The 22,028-nt window shown below is 42.9% G+C and overlaps 1 protein-coding gene across 1 annotated transcript in view; it reads left to right on the forward strand.

Annotated features, from left to right (window-relative positions):
- LOC137380165 (stabilin-1-like) overlaps window positions 1–22,028 on the forward strand; it is a 257,422-nt gene that overhangs the window by 145,959 nt on the left and 89,435 nt on the right. The window contains exons 37-45 of the mRNA XM_068051908.1: window positions 766–873; window positions 3,725–3,920; window positions 4,862–4,957; window positions 5,810–5,855; window positions 6,264–6,343; window positions 9,256–9,381; window positions 18,630–18,703; window positions 19,187–19,261; window positions 20,539–20,658. Coding sequence (XP_067908009.1) covers window positions 766–873; window positions 3,725–3,920; window positions 4,862–4,957; window positions 5,810–5,855; window positions 6,264–6,343; window positions 9,256–9,381; window positions 18,630–18,703; window positions 19,187–19,261; window positions 20,539–20,658 — 921 coding nt within the window. The remainder of the gene's footprint in view (window positions 1–765; window positions 874–3,724; window positions 3,921–4,861; window positions 4,958–5,809; window positions 5,856–6,263; window positions 6,344–9,255; window positions 9,382–18,629; window positions 18,704–19,186; window positions 19,262–20,538; window positions 20,659–22,028) is intronic.

Below are 22,028 nucleotides of genomic sequence, written 5' to 3' on the forward strand. Positions count from 1 at the left end.
AGGCTCAGCACTGGGGCCCCGGACCCCAGGCAAGTGAGGCAGGGTCATTGGAGCCAGACAGGCAGATCCTGGTGATGGTGGGTGTTGAGTAAATGGGGGGGGTCCAATAAGGTCAGTTGTTAGCTGGCGGGGGTCCTCCGTGGGCTACAGATTGCCCATGGAGGAGGACCAACTCCTAAGCCTGCAGGGTCACCTCATTTTAATGGACGACCTCCCCACTTGGCAGAGGCTCCCCCCACCACTGGTTAAATCCCAGCGGTGGCAGGAGGAGGCCCTTAAGTGGCTAGAAATAGGCCACTTAAGGGCCTCAATTGGCCTCTGGCGGGAATGCCGTCGTTGGCCTATCCCGCCCCCACTACATTGCAGTGTGATGGGAAGGCAATGGGCCATCCGTCCCCCACCTCCCATCACAATTCTATAGGCCCCCCTGCCTCCAAACCTCTCTCTGAGGGACCATAAAATTCAGTCCCTTGCCAATGGTGGAGAAGCTTTCGGGAGTGGCTTGATGTCACATGAAATACATAAAAATTAGTTGAAGATTGGCATCTGTGATGGTGGGGACCTCAGAAACAGACCAAGAGGGATCATCCACTTTTGGATATATACGTATTTTGTGTATAACTTTATATTTTTTGGCAAAATGCTAGGGTTGTATATAACTATATTTTTAAGGTAATTATTTTGATATAGTACTGTTAGCTGCAAAAGTTCATAATCAATAATGTATGCCATATTAAAGTGTTAAATATTCAATTTTTTGCATAGGAATTTCCTGGCCAAAGCAGAACACCCAACTGCTATTATAAAGAATTTATAAATGGCAAAAATATGAAACTTTCTGGCTGCAAGCCCAGCTGTATAAAAGTAACCATAGTAAGTATGTTTTTTACATATTACCAGTATTATCTCTTTACCTCCCAGTTTTTCTTCCATCTTCCTGAGGCACTGACTCATCCAAGTAGTAATTCTTTGTGTGTGAGGGTGCGGGCAGGACTCTGAGCCCAAGTCAGAGCCGGGAACTGACGCGGGCGAGAACTAAAAATAACCCTGCCAGCCAGCGTGACAGTTCCCTGGCTCCATCCAGCCTCTGGGCCATTTTTGCGGAGGTGGGATGGGGGTGCGGGTACGGCAGGGCTACCCATCCACACGCGGAAAGTAGCTGACAGCTCATTAAGAGCCTATTGAGACCAATTAAAGGAACACAACTGGGATTTTCCACACGGCCTCCAGGTTTCCACAGGCAGTAAGGGCCAGTTTAGGTGCCTGAAGGCACCCTCCCAGTGGCAGCAGGGAGCCCGGTGTTCTAAGTAGGCCTACAGACCCTCCCTGCCTGCCTGGGTGCAGGAACAGCCAAACATCCTCCTGTAGTAGGGCTCCCCCATTTCCCCCGTGCCCTCCCCCCGCCCCACACTGTGGTGATCTGGCTGCAAGCTCCATTTTTTAAGCTAAGATTTAAAAAAGTTGGAGAGAGGATTCCTCCATCTTGAAGCACCCTCCTTTACTTACCCTCTCTTGCAGCCTGCTGCTGCTTTCAAGCTGGAATGCCTTTGATTGGCCCTCCAGCTTTGAGAGCCCACCCGCCATCCTTAATAGGACATCAAGCCCGTCTCCAGGCCAATTAAGGGGCACCTCCATAAAAATCATAATGAATGACTGCATCCCCCAGGTATGGGTTCATGACCCGGAAACAGTCCTGACCTCTGTTTCCTGCCCCCGGAGGGAAAATCCTGCCCAGTGTGTCAGTTGGCTATTTCACTGTGGTGGACATCACAGTGGAGTCCTATCCTGTCCTCGTCCAATGTTTACAAGCAAGTATTCAGCAACTATTACAGGGGTAGCAATCAAGAGTGGGAATCTTGGCTGATTTTTGTTGTCCCTCCCCTAGTCTGTTGGAATGTCCCTGCTGCGGTTTAACATTGAACATTCATTACAAACCCAATCAGGAATATAAGACCGTACTACAATGACAATGAGGAAAAGACCAGCTGGCCCATCAAGGCTGTTCCATACTGTTGTGGTGCAACTTAATGCCATGATGCTAATTGCCCTCCTTTCCCCACCCACCAGCAGCCATGTAATCTCCCTTCAGAGAAGCAAGAAGACAAAGATTTAATCCTAGGTCAATTCAGAGATAAATAACATTTTTCTCTGATGTCCAGTGGTGATCAAAAAGGTTTCAGGAGACCACAGTGACAAGGAGACACATTGCCTAATACCCCTGCTGCCTTTAGCGCGCTGTGATGTCGACCACAGTTACGAACTTGCCCAGTTCCCTTTTAAAGGTTTACAGTGAATCTTCACTCACTGTAGGAGTCAATAACATGTTCCAAAGATTGCCAACCCTCTCTAAAAAGAAAATCCTCCTGACATTATCACTAGTTCTATGATTACGAAGATTATATGCATGTCCCCTGAAATTTATCTCAAATCACTCCTCCACAATGGACCAAATCTAATACTTTCATTAATTTAAGAATCAGTGCAACCTTCTGCATCACTGGTTCTTTTTTTATTGATACGTATATATATTAAAAAGTTTTGAGTCTGTCATGCTTTAAGTCTGAACAGTATAATAATTAAAAGCTAGAGAAAGCACATCCCTAGCTGACTTCAGATAATTGAGTGCAATGGGAATCATACCTGAGTCCTTTTAGCCTGTATGGCTTAGTACTAGTCTAAACAGAACCTCAATCCTCTTGGGCTACTGGAGAACACATGGATGCCTGGGACAGTTCCAAGTGTGCAATCAAATTTGGCCATTCAGATGTCATCTCCACATTTTGATATTGTGCTCTCAATATCAGAGTCCAGATTATTTATGCAAATACAGGTTATTTATGCATATGGTTGCTGTTTCCTAAATGTTACCCTACCCTTACATTACCTAATTGTGCCATTTTTATTTTCTGAAAGTAAACTCAGCACTGTTTTATTCCTTGTTTTGTACTGGTTCAGAAAGAAGTCCTGGGCACATCGTAGAAACCTTTAATTTTGCAGCCAAAACAGGCTTTAGGCCCAGCCAGTAACCATTCCCCTGGACACAGAACACGTTGTTTCAATATGCTACTCCAGCAAGAGACCTAATAAAGGGCTAAAAACAAAGACTCACACAACAAAGATAATTGAGTTTAAGCAACTGGAATTCCCAGAAGCTGAACTCATAAGCTTGAGGTTCTGGGTCCCTTTGTAAAAATGTGCATTCAGTATGATAATTAAGCTGCTATCTTAGTTGTGAAGGAGAGGAAGAACATACCAAATACACTTCAGAATGAATTCATATTTTGGAAACGGAAAATGGAAGGCCATTCAGTGTGCGCGAGTCTTTCTTTTCTATAGGAAATAAATACTATTTTATCTGACTTGCTTGGCCTGGCAACTGTGCAAGTATTTGTTATGTTCACACAGTGTTGTTTGACAGATGGCAACAGTTTCTTCCACTTTTCTGGCTTTAAAATAAAACAAGTACTGTAGAAAAACTTAGGAAATCACAAGAATATTCTGAATGCAATAAACAGAATGCTCATTGGCTCCCCACTAAATTCCATTTTAGTTCCACTAGTCTAGCTTCACGCATACAAGTAAATACAATATTTTATGGGCAAGCTTTCATTTGTCCTTCATAAATGCAAGATTCAAAATATAATCTGATTGTACTCTTTTTCAAGCAACCATTTTGCCTACTATTCCTGATACAGCACCTCATTACTCTTTTTGGTTATTTTAGACTTTAGAATGCTGTTTTGGATACTTTGGACCAAAGTGCCAGATGTGCCCTGGCAAGCCAGATGCTTGGTGCTCCAATTACGGCATCTGTCAGGATAGTATTAATGGAACTGGCGAGTGCCTGTGTCATGAAGGATTTCAAGGCACTGCCTGTGAATCTTGTGAGGCTGGTAGATACGGAACACATTGTGAACTGGGTATGGATTTGTACAGACCTTAAACTATGAATGGATTAGTACAGTAGATAAAATTATCAATTTCATAAGATGTATCTTTTGATGCAAGGCTTACAATATGTACATATGAGTATTGTAACTTGTGCTATTCCTGATCTATGAGTGCGTAATGCTATCATCATCAATAGGTAACATGGTATATTCTCACCTTAATGGGCACGAAGTTTCACAGAAATGCATGTGTTGTTACTATTTTTTGTATTATTTCATTTCTGTTGTACTTCTATTTTATTTCTAGCTTTGGGCTAGAAATTTGAATTTAATAGGAATGTTTCCATATTGTTTGACCTCTCACTGTTAGACAAGGCTACAATGTCCAGTGGGTTATCTTGGAAGACAATTTTGAGCAAAAACGTTTCTATTTAGCTTAAAGGAGAAACCACTGGTACCCATTCAAGTTTAGGCAATGTACTATGATCAGCCATTTCCATTTATTGTGGTAACATTTTACCACTGCACAGAAGTGTTTGTAAAATATACCTTGTATTTGTTTTATACTAACTGGTATATATTTTTGCATTAACCTTGCACATAATATTGCACTAAAGGTGTTAGCGGCTGATTTTGTGATTTTGGTTATTGATATTTTCATCTCTTTTTAGTTCTCCCTCCACCATGTACTAGTCCCTTTTCCGGGGATAGGCAGGTGACTTACAAACACGCGCTTATTAATACCACTCTATAAGTGGTTACTAGGAGGTACACGAGGGAGCTGCAAGATGGCTTGTCCCAATTCTTTCTTATAATCCTGTAAGAAAGTATCTGATGTCTGCTCAATGCTTCTTCTAACAGTAAAGCCAAAATCAGGATCCTGTCTTGGATTGTCAATCTCCATCTGCATGTTTTTTTCCTTTTACCATTTTACAATCCGATTAACCACATGCTTGTTTGTCTGTGTTTAGAATGCATGTGTGTAAATGGGAAATGCAAAGATGGACTAGCTGGTGATGGAACATGTGACTGTTTCAAAGGGTGGAAAGGCACAAATTGTGATATTGGTAAGTGGAATATTAGATTAAACCTCAAACCTAAGAAAGTAAGTATATTAAATAGAATATAGTTTCTAACTATATTTTGCAATATTCTTATCTGAAAAGAATAATTCTGGTTTGGTAAGGTGTTTGGACATGGTAGCATGTGAAGTCCTTGCTGTGTTTTAAATGGTTGTTTTAAACACACTTGTCTTGCTGCCTGACAGTGATGCTCAACATTACTATCACTGGAAGATTAAGACTTTTCATTTTGGACCCCAACCCATTTGGTTGGGACATCTACTTTGTGCATGTCAATTTGTTATCTTCTTATTCAGACCTGTTGTGACCTCATACCTTTTTTGTTTTGGATTTTTCTTAGATTACAGGGATCTTCCATTGAGAATATTCCCCAATGTGTTGTGTTGTCCTAAGGATTAATGTTTAATCGCTGCAGGGATTGTTACTCAATGACTGACTCATTTCCATAGTAAACTATTCATTGTTATATTTATTGTGCTGTTTTTGCTATTGTTCTCATCATATTTGTGAAACCTTCAGATTTGTTTCTTCATATAAAATAATTTTCATTTTATATTGTGGGAACTTTTGTGCCAATTAAAATGATAACAACACTATATTTATCAATTCTGTAGTTATATAACGCTTGGGGTCTGTAAAACAGAATACTTTTTCCATTCTCTTTATGGAAGCTTTGGATGAAAGCAAATGTAAAATTCCAAATTACATCCCTATTTAATAGAAACTTGTGACACTTTAAAGACAGAATTAGGTTAATATGCGGATCTATAAATTTCCCCTCACTTTGCAGAAGCAAAATGAATTATGATCTAATGTTCCAGTATTTCTCTTTTTCAGAAATTGTAAATGATCACTGTAATGGCACTTGCCACCCCAATGCCAAGTAAGTGAAACAAACCTAATTTCAGTTTTTCTTATAGTTCGGGTCTTGTGGGATAATGCAAATGACTACAACTCCAGTGTTATTATTTGTGTGCAAGTTAGAATGGGGCCCAAGTTTATAACTCATGCCATTGCTAATCCATTGCAGAGGTAGCAGTGAGGTAACATGCTTAAAATGTTTGCATCACATCATGCTGATGGAAGAAACATATGGGCATATTATGGGTTACATTTCCTGGGTATCTACCACACACAGTGCATGTTCCAGTTCAGAACCATGGGAACACAATGCAGCATTCCAAAATATGTCTATAAAATCCTTGCCATCCAGTGGTGAAAAGCAATAAATAAAGTAGCATGTGGAAACTGACAATAAAAACAAAACAAGCTGAGTATCTGTGTGTTTTAGTTGCCTTCTAGGGTCACCTGACTCTCTGGTCTCCTGCTTCTGTTCTGCTGGCTACACTGGAAATGGAACTTACTGCTCAGGTATTACTAAACAATGTATCTGCTCTAATGTGTTGAAGGGAATCTCACTTGTGTATAAATCCAAACAGGGAAAGCGCTTAAAAGAAATGTGCTGAATTTATATAGCATCTTTCATAACTTCAGGCCATCCCAAAGTATTTTGCAGCCAGTGAAGTCCTTTCTGGAATGTAGTCGCTGTTGTAATGAAGGAAAAGCAGTTTGCACCTGGCAGTTCCTGCAAATAGCAATGTGATAATGACCTGATAATCAGTTTTAGTGATGTTGCGTGAGGGATAAATATTGGGAGGACTGAAAAGAGCAACATCACAGTACTTGAGGTGTTTTTGAGGAAACTTAGCATCTGCAAAAACCTACGACAGTCTCGTCCTAAGATTCTGCTGGCATTACCAACTGTGTCCATTCACAGTTAAGGTATTGTTACGACCAGGTGAGAAATGTGTCTAGGGGTCCTTCTCAGCCTTCACCTGCTCTTAAAGTAATAGGGTTTAATTTTAAAAACACTGTTTTTAGCTCCCCCTTGGTGAATCCTTGTTCACCACTTTCCAATTATAAGGAAAAGAAACCAGCTCAAACAGGTTTTCATGGGTTTAAAGAAAAAAAGTTGAAATTTATTAAACTTAAACTCTAATTCGGTTGACGCCTACAGATACACAACGCATCCACACTAGCATGCTTATGCGATGCACACATGCAAATAGAGACAGAAAAGAGCAGAAGAAATAAAGTGTAAAAGTTTGAGGCAATACCTGAATAGTTTTTGTTACGGGTCTTCGAGCTCACTGTAGAGTCCTTGATTGTAGGTAGATCTTGCGTTTTGTTGGGGTCCAGTATTCTTCTTAAACCTTGTCTGCTGTAGGAGACTTTTCTCTCTTGGGGTTCATGTACCTTCAGTGAATTTGAAGAATTTGTGAGAAAGAGATGGGAGCAGGCAGACAGGAGAGGATGTGGTGATCCAGCCTGGAGAGATCTTCTCAGTCCAGGAGCATTCTGCTTTTTTCCCCAAACTGTTTGTACAGATTCAAAACACCCAGCAGGTTAGTCATGTGACTAGCTGGTTTGACCATGTCCGTTTGTGTATTTGGCCATCTTAGCAGTCAACCTGGAATGCTCCCCCACCTTCAACGTCTGGTGATGAAAAGTCCATTGTGGGTTGAATGTATCAGGGAATGGTCCTTTGTCCTTTCCAAGCACTGTCTGTTAATATGCAAATGTCTTTCCAGCCAAGTTCTGGCAATTTTTTAAAGCAAATCTTTTCTTCACTTCAACAACAGTTTGAAATTTAATGTCCAAATGGTGAAATTAATATGCCTCAGGCTTGGCAGGTGGGGGCCTGTAAGACAGTATCTTTGAAAGGCAATGATTCCATGGTAAAATGATTTCCAAGAAGAGGTACCATATCTCTATTTGAAGATAAATGAAATGAGATGATAAGCAAGGCAATGTCAAAGTCTCACTGGCCACGTTTGATCGAACACATTTATGATGTCATCTGGTTTTCTCCTCTCCTTTTCCAAAGTCTGCCTGACACTCCACAAAATTGGCTATCCTCCAATAGTTCACTCAAGTGAGTGTTGGTACGGTGTTTAACGTTGAGAGGCATCACAGCTGAACCACATCCCGTCACTGCTCAGCGTGCACACATTGACACTTTCCAGCAAGGGTGTCTGGATGGCAATTAGGTGTAGGACCCTTGACTATTTTTCCCGAAGTTAGTAGTTCCTCATTTGAGACCAGTTAACTCATTGTGAACCAGGGATTGAACCAGGGGCCTTCCTGTTTTGTGTAGCTTAGTACCACACTAAAACATTTACCCACTGATCTATTGAGGAGCCAAAGAATTTTTTAATTGGTAATAAAAAATATGTTTTTTAAAAACTGCTATGAAGTTCATGCTGCATATAACAGTTGTGCAATTGGCTTTTCACAACAAACTGCTCATGAAAAAAGAAAGCAAGTAAGACTTGTATTTATATAGCACCTTTCATGACCTCAGGACATCCCAAAGTGCTTTAAAGCCAATAAAGTACTTTTTGAAATGTAGTCACTATTGTAATTTTATAAATGCTGCAGCCAATTTGTGTGAGATCCCACAGACAGCAATGTGATAATGATCAGATAATCTACCTTTATTTTTAATGCCGTTGATTGAGAGATAAATATTAGTCTGGACACCAGGGAGCGCTCCCCTGCTCTTCTTCGAAATGGTGCCATGGGATCTTGCTCGTCCACCTGAGAGGGCAGACTGGGCCACTGTTTAACATCTCATCCAAAAGATGGCACCTCTGACAGTTCAGCACTCCCTCAGTTCTGCATTGGAATGTCAGCCAAGATTTTGTGCTCAATTTTGTGGAGTAGGATTATGAAATCACTACCTCCTGACTCAAAGGCGAGAGTGCTACCATTGAGCAATAGCTGACTGAGCCATGGAACTGAAAGTTCCGATCATTTTCTAATACAATGGCAAAGAATTGGTATATTACCTATTAGTAGTACAACTATCAGTTTTCATTCATTTGGATTTGGATTCAATCATCGACCAGTGGGCTGTAGGTTTGAAGGAAACCTGTGCCAAAAAGCCTAATCTGCATCTGGGTCAGTGGTATTGATACTCAAGATATGTCTGCCATTCTCTCTGAATCTCTCTCTCTCCAGATTAATATTTCATTACACAGTAACGAAAAATTGTCATATCCTCTTTGATTGTGAAACCAGCAGATAAGTGGCATATTACTAAATAGAATGATACACCATGGAACGAAATGCCACATTAGTCTGGTGTTATTCACTGGAATCCTATTTTAATTTGAGATAACAGAAGCTGCAAAAAGTGGTTTTATTTCCCATGTCTAAAAATTAGATGGTTCAGAGGAAGAAGTTACAATCCACGTTAACCACCATTTTTCTGTTTACAGAAATCAACGCCTGTGAGGTTAACAATGGTGGCTGTTCAGTGTACTCCAACTGCACCAAAGTTTCTGCAGGAGAGAGAACATGTACCTGCCATGATGGTTACACTGGGGATGGGCTCATCTGTTTAGGTGAGGACCAAAGTCAGACAATGTGCCAAGCAGATTTGTCTGAATTCAGCTGCTTCTGCTTAATTTAAATCTAATTTTGGCTCTAAATGCTTTGGATAAAGAATTAAATAAAGGAACACGCGTATGTTCTCCTGCATTCTGCCCGGTAATTAGATTTTCTAACCCTACATTATATGATGTACTAAGACTTTCTCAGTAGTTAGACTGGCTTCCATTGCTGCAGCCATAACAATATATATTATTTCTAGTTATAATACTGTTCCTAGTGTTTGTTATTTACAACACAGTGGGGTAGATTTTTTAACAGGCTGCTTGGCGTAAAACTGATGTTGGGGATAAGCTGCCCTCAAAAATTGGGTGGCTTCTATATTGGGCCTGGTGACAAGTTGAAAATCTATCCAATGGCTGTGCATAATAAGCATAGAAAGAATATAAGGTATATTGTATGTGGTGCAGTCGGTCAGCAAGTGAGCCACACAAAATGCTTATGGATAGCTATCGCGACTGATTCTGAGGAGTAATTATAGTATTAAATGTCTACTGCTGAGGTTGCCCGTTGAGTCAGAATCCGATAGCAATCAATTGCACTGCTATGGGTCTGTGGATTATGGTATACAAGTTTGGTTAAGTATGTCTCTCACTTGCTGCTTAAACTAGGTCAGCTGTGCTCCAGCATGCTGGCCAGATGCTAGCAAAAGAGGAAAAGTACTGTTTAAAATGTTCTAAATCACTTACAACATGCCTGAATGATGGTAGTGGTGGGGGTGGGGTGAGGGGGGGCCGGTGGTCACCGGATGGATATGTTCAGTGATTAGTGGCTGTCAGCTCCCTGGGTGGTAAGCATTCTGAATCCTGGTGACCTTGTGTTTCAAGCTTTGTGTGTTTAATTACCAAGCTGTCTGGGTGGTTGTATTGCCTGCTGTCCTGCCAGGCTGATGGAGGACTTTAATTCTGAGGGCAAGTTCAGTCAGGGCTGTGCTTGCAGTTGTAATGTTACAAGCCTTATTCATGATCTTAGCTTCCTGTCTAGTGAAGCTTTTGCTGAACTCACCCTCTGATTCATTGGTTCCTGTTGCAAACCTAATACTGATTCCCTGACACTCTACTGGAGGCTTATCTGTTCATGTTCAGGACTTAATCTTAAACCCCAATTCACCTAAATTGAATTAAGAGTTTTCCCAATCTGAGAGTATTTCCTGATATTTTAAGGGGCATTTTTAAAGTGTGGAGTTGAGGACAATCTGTTACAAAGGTGATAGTGTTTTTTAAAACAATTCCCCAGGAACTGTGTGACTGGTGTGTTAAACACTTCTGAGATTTAAGCAGGTTCAAATCCAGGTTTCAAACGAACGTTTCCTTATTTTTCAAAGGTCCATGAGAAATATATTTGGGCAATTTCAGCTCAGTTCCCTGGATGTGCAGTACAAAACTCCACAATCTAGAGAACATAGGCAGCCTCACTTGGAAAGCATGAGCAGGAGTAGTAGCAGAAGCTCCTGTCTTATCAGGCTGAGCAGCACCAACCATATGCCAGCTGTCTGCTGTCAGTTAGCCAGCCCAGACCATGGCTAATTACCACATGGTCAATCAGATCACTGGGGACCAGATAGTGGGGAAAACTTCTTTTTGACAGTGCGATACAATTTGCAGCTGCAGGAGCTGCTAATTAAACATATTAATTAAGTACTTGTATCTAAAGTGAGTCTTACCGATCCACCTTGGCAGGTAGAACAAGCATATTAATATTTTATAGTGCAAGTAACTGGAAGTGTGTGTTTTTGGGGAGGGAGGAACAAAAAAATGTTCGTGCACTTTAAGGCTGGGCTCCATAGCGTGGCACTAAGGGCATTGCTTTGATACCAAAAAATGTTCTTGCACTTTAAGGAAGTTTGTAAAGTGGTTGGGCTCAATAGCAGCGCTAGTTTCGATACTAAAGGCGTTGCTTTGATACCAAAAAGGCATCCACCCAGCACGTGCACACTTCCGCACAGCCCGCACCAGACGTTATCTTATTGAGGGCGTTAATGCAGCCATTAGGAGCATGTGCCGACGGTATGCAGAGTAGGCAGATTGTGACATCACACAATGTGTAACACTGATGTCCCTCTAGCGCTGCCATTTTCGACCTTGTCACTCCAGCTAATGCTCTCTCTTAAACACACACATCTGAACATGCATTCAGCCGCAGGAAGGACCACCCCCAACCAGCTCTATTTAAAGGGGTCATCAACAACTTGCAGGTTAGTCTCTGATTAATTTTTATTGGTTCCATTTGAGTTGGGAGAAGTGTTTGGTGGTTTGCAGAGTTGGTTGAAATTGCTGAAGTCGACCGTGAGTGGTGGTGCACGTGGAGAAAGCCTTGTCTATGGTTTCAAGGATTATGGTCAGACTATTTGCTCTCAGTCATGGGTGCTACAGTTATCATCCCCATTGGGCTGCAACATGAGAGGGAGATGGAGTAGAGGCAGCAAAGGAAGAGGACAAGCTGCTCACGGACGGGGAGGAGGGCCCTCAACAGGAGGTCTTATCCACCTAGGATCTTCCGGGAGCATTTCTATTATCTCTTCCTGAGCCAGGACTAGTGTGCGCATCATCTGCACTTTATGAAGGAGGTGCTCATGGAATTCTGGCATCTCTTGTAATCAGACCTGCAGCCTTAGAGCAGGGCAAGGATGGCGCTGCCAGTGGCTAGGAAGGTGACCGCGGCCCTGAATTTCTTTGCGTTGGGATCATTTCAGGCTGGAGCAGGCGACATCTGTAACATCTCCCAGTGCGCCGTCCACGACTGTGTCAGAGATATGACTGATATTCTTTATGCCAAGAGAGGGGAGTTGATTGTCTTCTCTTTGACCAGAGAGAAGTAGGCGGAGTGTGCACATGGCTTTGCCAGGATAGCAGCCTTCACCATGGTGCAGAGTGCCATTGACTGCACACACATGGCTTTGTGGGCACCGTGTCTAAATGCTGATATATCGAAACTGCAAAGTTACCACTCACTGAATGTGCAGTTGATGTGTGATCAGCACATCATGTTGGTGAATGCCCACCATCCTGGCAGCAGTCATGATGCTTTCATTCTGCACCAGTCTGCTATTCCCTCAGTATTTGAGCTACCACATCAAAGCAGAGGCTATCTGCCTAACACCTGGCTCCTGACTCTGCTCTACAACCCAACCACATGTGGCCAGCCTGCGTACAATGATAGCCATGCTACCACATGAATCATCATCAGGCAGACCATTCGGGTGCTGAAGCAATGGTTCTGTTGCTTGGATCACTCTGGAGGAGCCCTCCAGACTCGCCAGAGCGGGTCTCCTGCTTTGTCGTGGTCTGCCGCATCCTGCACAACCTCACCATCATGAGGACACAGCCCTTGGCTCTAGGGATACAGTGGGCAACTGAGGAAGAGGAGGAGCAGGAGGAAGGCAAGAGGCAACCAGCACAAAGTTTGCATGTTGCCTGCATTCCTACAAACAGACGTCAGTTAATCATGCATCTTGATCTCCGTGCCTGTTTTCCTGCCGTATCTAATTTTTCCTTTTTTATCTGTGAGGCCTATATCTTTCAGTATCAGTAAGGTTCCTAATACTTTTACTTCAAGTCAGTTGTAAGATATATTGGGGGAATTTTAACCTGTCAGTGTGGGTGGGTTTCTGTGTGGGTGGCAAGTTAAAACAGCTGGAAATGCCAGTGTGTCAGGAAGCCCGCAGGGTCCCTCCGACTTCCACCTTTAGAGTGCAGGAAAGGTCACATAGGTCTGGTGGAGCCAGCTATTTAAATATGTTAATTGATCAATAGTTGCTATGTTAATCCAGAATTTACCTCTGTGCCCGTGGATTTTCTGAGCTTCACTGAACTCGCCAGGAAAAACAAGGTGAGAAGACAGTGTAAGTGATAGGCCTGAGCAATTGACAGGCAAAAAAGCCTTTAAATAGTAAGATGTCATACTTGTTTCCTTGCCTAAGTGAAAGACCTTTGCTCACAGGACTTGTTCTAAGAGTGTGCTTTCACTGCTTTAGAGGTGATTTCCAATAGTTTGGAGGTCATTCAAAACTCCAAACCTTGGAGCTTTTTGCCTTTGAACAGCACTTCCCTGCTGTCAACCTTTAGATCAACATGGGAGCTGCTTATGGGAGACTCCAGATCAGGAACAGAAGGAGCAGCAACAACACTAACAGCTTTGAAATAAATTTTATGGTTCATAAACATGTAACAAAAATGTGACGATATAACACAGTATTAAACACCCAAATGAATATCCTTGTGCAATTACAAGTCCTTTCTGTCCTTTTTTTTCTACTACTCCTATGTGCTGCTACCCCTGTGGCTTCAGCAGAGCTAGAGGCAGGCTGCTCATGTCCCTGCTCTAACTGCTTAGATATTCTTGGCCGAGGTCCTCTGAGCTGTGAGGGCCCCACCAAAGACTGCCTTATCTGTACCTGTACAGGGGCAGACTCCATCACTGAGACAGGAGGTAGAATGTGGGGCACTGACTGAGGTGGGTGGAAAGGGCTCAGGAGTGGAAGCTCTTTTAGCAGAGTCCCACTCGCATGTGCCCTTTCTCCATCTTCCCTTTCAAGGCCCACCCTGCTAGCCAAGACCTGGAGAGCACTTTGCTGCATTTCTGTTGTTGTATGATCATCTTGAGGATGGTCATGTAACTAGAAGCCATAGTCACTCTGCAACTGTAACACCCTAGACAAAGTTTCTGTCAATAGTTTGCTCTGTATTGTATATACTAGTTTAGCTGTCAATAAACCTTCTAGAGATCTTCAACCAACTGGAATCCATGCACCTCATTGTGTTGCTTAAGATAGCAAAACAAAACCCATGACATCTGTGAGGCACCAAACAGCCAAGGCGTGTTTTCCTCAATGCTCAATAAGGTGGCAGTCTGAGTGTGCAGGCCATTGGTGAGGGGCAGCATGCATTTGGCTACCAGCCGTGCCTGATGCTTCATGCAGGTAGCTACTCTTTTACTTTTTCCATGGACGTAAACATTAGAGCAAAAGCCTGAGACATCATGGCATCATGCTAGAGACAGACTCCTCCAATCTCTCTCCAATGGTGCGCAGTGTGGCTAGAAAGGCTGATGGCACCTCACATATTTTCTGCTGCTGCTCCAGAATCATCCTCTTCATCGATGTCCCCAGAGGCTCTCTACCTGCATCTGGCTGAACAGTGCTTGGAGGGTCCTGTGCCCTCTGACAGGGACTTCTCCACTGCTGTACCTGTCTCCATCACGTGCTCCTGCTCAAGTGATGTGCACTTCACCATGTGACAACCCAACTACCTGTCTTGGCAGCCCCACTGAGGGGCTGTGTATATCTGAACTGGTGAAGGGTGTGCATGAATCCTGTGTTGATGCATCCTCAGAGTGAGTGGCCTCCTCTGAGGAGGTTTCATCCTCCTCTCAGACCACCTCTTGAGGGACACTTGAAGGGTCTATGGGGGATGAAAGCCATAAATTAGAACTGACAAGGTGAGAGAGTTTTAAGTCATCATTGTATAGATCATCATATTTCACTGGTTGCAGACATCTAGTCAACATGAGTGGTTGTTGTATGCCATGTGCTTGTGTGATATTTAATTCTGTCACCAGGTAGCTGGGAGACCCCCATCTCGCCATCGCCATTAGCCGTGCATGCCGAGACCTTGCTATCTCCATTCGCTCTTCCCCAGTAGCTGAAACGGTGGACATGACAGGAAGGCCACCTCCAGGTCTCTGCCTCTGCCTGGTGTTCTGTGCTTTCTTCTGCAAGGAGAGAAAGCAGAGACCCACGAGTGTGAGCTGTCGAATGTTTTGAGCAGATGCAAAGACAACATTTGTGGATGGTCACTGTGAGGGGTGGGTGTGACATTGCTATTTGATGGCAGTGGAAGTTAGCGATGGCCGGTCAGATGTGAATGTGAGGAGGTGCCTCAGAGAGGGATGGGTTGGTCTGAGGACTGATGTGCAGGAGAAAGCTGGGAAAGACAGAGTGAGGGGGTTTGTACTTGAATGTGCCATGCCACTTACCTTTCCTGCCCTGATCGGGTCACAAAACCTCTTGCGACACTGTATCCAGGAGCAAGGCAACACACTCCTGCTGCTGACCTTCTCTGTCACTTACAGTCATGCCAGCTTGTTCTGAGACTGCCATTTTCCTCCTGTCTGCAGGGAACATAATCTCCCTGAGGGCTCTTACAGCCAGCAGCACTATTTCCAGAGACGCATCACTGAAGTATGGGTGCTGTCTTGCCATGTTGAGACTCCACCTGTGCAGTTTCTGGCTCTGTCAAAACATATCTGCAATGCTTCAATTTTGACCCTCACAGATCACTTTAAATATTGGAGCTGAACTAGACTGATGCGGCTCGTCATCACACCTGCTCGCTCTAATTGGTTGGGAAAGCCAGAAGATATAGTATACCTGGATTTCCAAAAGACATTCGATAAGGTGCCACACAAAAGGTTAATAGGCAAGATAAGGGCTCATGGAGTTGGGGGAATATATTAGCATGGATAGAGGATTGGTTAACTGACAGGAAGCAACGACTATGCATAAATGAGGCATTTACAAGTTGGCAGTCAGTAAATAGTGGGGTGCTGCAAGGATCAGTGCTGGGGCCTCAGCTATTTACAATCTATAGTAATGAGTTAGATGAAGAGATAGAGAGTAATGTATCTAACTTTGCTGATGATACAAAGGTAGGTGGAAAGGTAAGCTCTACCCCAGAGGGTTGAGGATGCAGTGAGGCTGCAAAGAGATATAGACAGGTTAAATGAGTGGGCAACAAGATGGCACCCTGGGAAAAATCTGGACAAATGTGAGGTAATGCATTTTGGAAGATCTAATGCAGGTGGGAAGTATACAGTAAATGGCAGAACCCTTAGGAGTATTGACAGGCAGAGAGATCTGGGTGTACAGGTCCTCGGGTCACTGAAAGTGGCAACACATGTGGATAAGGTAGTCAAGAAGGCATACGGCATGCTTGCCTTCATCGGTCGGGGCATAGAGTATAAAAATTGGCAAGTCATGCTGCAGCTGCACAGAGCCTTTCTTAGGCCACAGTTAGAATATTGCGTGCAATTCTGGTTGCCACACGACCAGAAGGACATGGAGGCTTTGGAGAGGGTACAGAAGAGGTTTACCAGGATGTTGCCTGGTCTGGAGGGCATTAGCTATGAGGAGAGGTCGGATAAACTCGAATTGTTTTCACTGGAACGACGGAGGTGGAGGGGCGACATGATAGAGGTTTACAAAGTTATGAGTGGCATGGACAGAGTGGATAGTCAGAAGCTTTTTCCCAGGGTGGAAGAGTCAGTTACTAGGGGACATTGGTTTAAGGTGCGAGGGTCAAAGTTTAGAGGGGATGTGCGAGGCAAGTTCTTTACACAGAGGTTGGTGAGTGCCTGGAACTTGCTGTCGGGGGAGGTGGTGGAAGCAGGTACGATAGCGACGTTTAAGAGGCATCTTGACAAATACATGAATAGGATGGGAATAGAGGGATACGGACCCCAGAAGTGCAGAAGGTTTTAGTTTCGACAGGCATCAAGATCGGCGCAGGCTTGGAGGGCCGAATGGCCTGTTCCTGTGCTGTACTGTTCTTTGTTCTTTGACAGTGTGGTATTGATAGATCCCCATACCCTCCTTGACACATCTTGTACGCCAGTGCATAATGGATAAGATGAGTTTAGAATTGGACAATTCGATGCAGTAGTTGTTAAGTTGAGCGTGCTTGACGATAGCTGACTTGTCCTATTCACTGTGATTAAAGCAGGCTTGGTGTTCCTTGAGTCTAGTGTGTAGGCTGCAGCCTGTTTTTACAATGTAGATAAGTCCGCAGTCGGATGATATGCTGTAAGCTCCTGGCTTGTTGTGAGATTATTTCTTGTCTTTCTGGGTATGAAGGATGGCATGGAGCTTCTTGGATGACTTGTGCCGGACTTCTATGTCCGCTGACTTGAATAGGTTTTGTAGACTGTGCGAGGTGGAGCTGATGTATGGGAGGCTGACTCTTGTCTTGGTTGAGTTCGTTGCTACAGTGCGAGTAACACATGGCCATGTGTTGAACTTGTGGGAAGGAAATCCACTGAGTTGAAGTGTAAACTTGATATGGTTCAGTTCTTGTTGTAGATGTTTCTTGTCGCTAATCGAGTAGGTTCTTCTGATGAGGGTGGTTGGAGACCGACTGAAGAGTGGAGGGATGATGAAAAGAATGGTAGTTTCAGGTATCTGTCAGTATGAGTTGGCTTACTGTAGACTTGGTATTCTGTATTGGCAATGAGAATATCAAGGAATGATATTGAAAGTTGTTGTTTAGTCTCCATGGTGAGATTGATGTTTGGATGTTGTTTATTAAGATATTGTAGAAAACTATGAAAGGCTCTCCTATCATGTTACCATATGACAAAAGTGCCATGACATACAAAGGGGCGGCACAGTGGCGCAGTGGTTAGCACCGTAGCCTCACAGCTCCAGGGACCTGGGTTCGATTCCGGGTTCTGCCTGTGTGGAGTTTGCAAGTTCTCCCTGTGTCTGCGTGGGTTTTCTCCGGGTGCTCCGGTTTCCTCCCACAAGCCAAAAGACTTGCAGGTTGATAGGTAAATTGGCCATTATAAATTGTCACTAGTATAGGTAGGTGGTAGGGAAATATAGGGACAGGTGGGGATGTTTGGTAGGAATATGGGATTAGTGTAGGATTAGTATAAATGGGTGGTTGATGTTCGGCACAGACTCGGTGGGCCGAAGGGCCTGTTTCAGTGCTGTATCTCTAATCTAATCTAAAGCTACAGGCCAAGTACGGGGAAATGGGATTAGTTAGGACGGGTGCTTGATGGTTGGCGCAGGCGCGTTGTGCCGAAGGGCCGGTTTCTGTGCTGTAAAACTCTATGACTCTATGATTCTATATTGGAGCCAGAGATTAGGTTGAAAAATAGTCGATTGAAGTGCTGCTTGTTTGAAATCTTCCATGAAAATGCTGGTGACAATTGGTGACAGTGGAGATCCCATCACAGCTCCATTGGTTTGTTTGAAATAGAAACCTCCCATTGAAATGATGTTTAGTGGAAGCACATCAGTACAAGATCATGAATCTGGTCAGGTGACATTGCAGTTCTGTTGAAAGCTGAACTTGTTTAGTTGGTAATTCAGTTTAAGTTAATTCAATGGGGAAAAAAAGAAGTGACTGTAGGAAGATATTGCTAATTATACCTACACTTTGTCACCTAATAGTTCACATTATTGTTTTTTATTCCAAATCAGAAATCGATGGCTGTACAGAAGCAAATGGAGGTTGTCATGAAAAAGCAGAATGCACTAAAACAGGACCAAATCAGGTAAGCCAAGATTTTGTGCAGGGATTTCTAGCTGTTCTAATTTATTTAGCTTTTCTCTTTACAGTTTTATGCCATTGTTTTGCAGCATTATTGTACTTCTGAGCAAGCATTTTAAAAGTGATGAGCAGCATCGGAAACTGGATTGTCAATAGCAGAAAGATGAGAATCAAAATCAGCATTTTAGCAATGGATGAAGTAAATTGAACTCACAGAGAAGCTGGATCTTTTAAGGGTTAAGCTAGGCGTACACATTATGAAAGATATGACAACTGTGTTAAATTAATTCCTCACATCAGTCTTCACAAACAAAACAGTATCAGACGTTTCCAGATCCGGCCAATGGGCTCAGAAAAAATGTAACCCTGAGACTCCAGCTTGTGATTCTCTGATTGTGAGTGAACTACACAAAATACCAGACCCCACCCACACAGATATTTCTAATAATACCGTTCATGTTTTTTTTTAATGTGTCCCTCATTCTAGGTCGCCTGTAATTGTCTCCCTGGATACCACGGAGATGGTAGAAAATCCTGTGCACCTGTCAACCCATGCAAAAAGGTGAGCAACAAACTTACAGGCTTAGAAATTCAAGAGTGCCCACCTTTGCGGCAAATTAGTCTTGGAGTAGGAACCTCGAGAAGGCATTAAGCCCCTTATTTGCATATGTAAAGGGCTTAATGCCAATGTCAGGTATAGGCAAAGGACATCTCTTGTTTGTCCTTACCAATATGTACTTTCGGCATGCTTCTTGCCCAATATTTTGGGGCATTAGTAGGTCACATAACACCTGAAAAATGGGTGCTTCATGACCCAACTAGAAAGTCAAAGTTGTTACATAATGACTCAAACCGTCGTGGATCTGGCCAATAACTATAACTATAAAGATGCAACTGCAGGATATCTGTATATACCGATAACATACCTCTCAACTGTCCTGATTTAGTGCATCAATTTTAGTCCTGACCTTATTTTGGAGTGACCCTCCTAAATATAGAATGATATTTCTGTTTGTTTCCAGTTTCCTCACTCTCGCAGGTGGCTCATTTCTTGGCTGTGATCATAATCTCTGATAAACTGAGACGGTTTTATTGTGTAGGCTGTTACACTTTTTGAGATTACAGGAACTAAGGGATGAAATATAGAATGTGCTTATTTTTTTCACACCTCTCAGTTGGCAGTATTAACCCTTTATTGTATTTGGTTGGTTTTAGGTTGAAGCTATGCAATATCTAATTAGAGTCATAATTTTAAAAAAAGCACCTTCCAGGACCAATTTCTTAAATTTAAGGCAGCTGCAATCTGAAATGTGCTTAATTTGTTTGCTGGCCCACACACTGCACAATTGGATGGATTGGCAAAATGGCCAGACCAAACATACCCTAATGCAGAGGATATTGTAGATTGGCTAGTAATGGAGCCTTCTCCCAAAAATACAACTGTCACTATACTGAGCTTAAGTAGTTTTATTTAAAGATTATTTTTTCTTCCCAAACTTGGTTTGATTTCATTTTTTTAAAATTCTATGTTAATATGGCCAATTTTGGTCATTTTACCTTTTGCATATAGAGGTCTTTTTGTATTTGAATTTGTGGAAACCATGACAATGTAGTAAATGCATTGGCACACAAGCAATAGTACAGAAAAAGGAAACAAGTTATTTAAATATTCAAACTGTAATGCATAGGACAAATACGATAATTTTATCTGCTTGTTCCTGATCAAGTTTATTTGAGAGACCTAGCCACAACAGAGCCTGACATATTACTGATGTTTATTCTAAAAATTGCTTTTGATACTTGTTCTAACTTATCTTCTGTCTTCATATCCAATTGAAGAACAATGGTGGCTGTGACCCATTTTCCCACTGCCAAGTAACAGGACCAGGAACTCGAAAGTGCATCTGCAAGTCCGGCTACATTATGGTTGGACCTTCTTGTCGAGGCAAAGTCTCACAGGTATTATTCAAAATTATTTTTGGTTTGAGTTTTTAGGCATTTGATCTTTTAAAATGGAACTTGTACTATTCCAAAACACAGTATTTATTTCATGTAGCATATATATGATGAACAAATGCAGTAAAGGGAATGAAACAGAATATTTTCTTTTGAATGAGATTTTATTTAAACATGATTTCCTTTTTGTAAAACCTGTTATCTCTGTCTGTTTATACTATGGGCTGGATTTTATAAGCTCGCCACTGATCTCGGCGGTGAGCTTCAAAAATGGCGGTCTTCCCGTCAGCTCATTTAAATGGCCGGGGAGGATCGCCCCACCCAATAGACGTGGTGATGACGCCATTTTTAAAGGGCTTCAACTTCTACATTACAATTTAAATTTTAAAAGATACAGTGCTTTTAAAAAATGAAACAAATTTATCCTCACCCTCTCCCACACCCCCTAATAAGCATGGAAATAATAACCTGCCCTGTCCCCCCTCCCAAAACACTTACCTTGTGCTCCCGACCTTTCCCCCACAATGTTCATAAACTATGCACTTTAGCTCTTTCCACCATCCCCTACAGCAATTGGAGGAGTTTCCTTACCTGCTCCCCTCTCCCTACCAGTGTCCCGCATCGGATCCCCGGACGGGTATCTGAAGGTGCGGGAGTGCCAGCCACTGGGACCAATATGGCACCGGAATGGACGGCGGGAGCAGGTAAGTAAATAAATTTCCCTATGCAAATTTGGCTCCTATTGCAAAGCGGCAGGGGGTCGCCACGAGGCCTCACCGCCACCAGCAATATCGGGCTGGGCCTTCCTGGCATCAAGGCCCATGGTGGGCCTCTGCTGGAGGCATTTTCTGGCCCCGCTGCCACAACCTCCAACGCCTGGGAGGGGCGTTGCCGGCGCAGGGGGGCTGCCAAATCCAGTCCTATGATTTTCTAAGGGGATTGTTAAGACTTTCCCGATGACAAATGTCAGGCTAACTGGCCTGTAATTCCCTGTTTTCTCTCTCCCTCCTTTCTTGAATAGCGGTGTTACATTTGCTAAATTCTAATCTGCTGGGAGGGTTTTAGAATCAAGGAAATTTTGGAAAATCATAACCAGTGCATCCATTATCTCTGCAGCAGCTCTTCTAGAACACTGGCAAGTAAGCCATCAGGTCCTCGAGATTTGTTGATTTATAGTATCTTAAGTTTCTCCAATACATGGAGGTGTGGCAAACAGGACAACACCAATCGACTGCAACATGACGTAGATAGGCTCACAAAATGGGCAGACAAGTGACAGATGAAATTTATTATAGAGAAAATTGAGGTGATACATTTTGGCAGAAGGATAGGGAGATAGACGCAATGGGACAGTTCTAAAGAGTGAACAGGGA

This window comes from Heterodontus francisci, chromosome 19 (genome assembly GCF_036365525.1).
Source record: "Heterodontus francisci isolate sHetFra1 chromosome 19, sHetFra1.hap1, whole genome shotgun sequence".
Lineage (NCBI taxonomy): Eukaryota > Metazoa > Chordata > Chondrichthyes > Heterodontiformes > Heterodontidae > Heterodontus > Heterodontus francisci.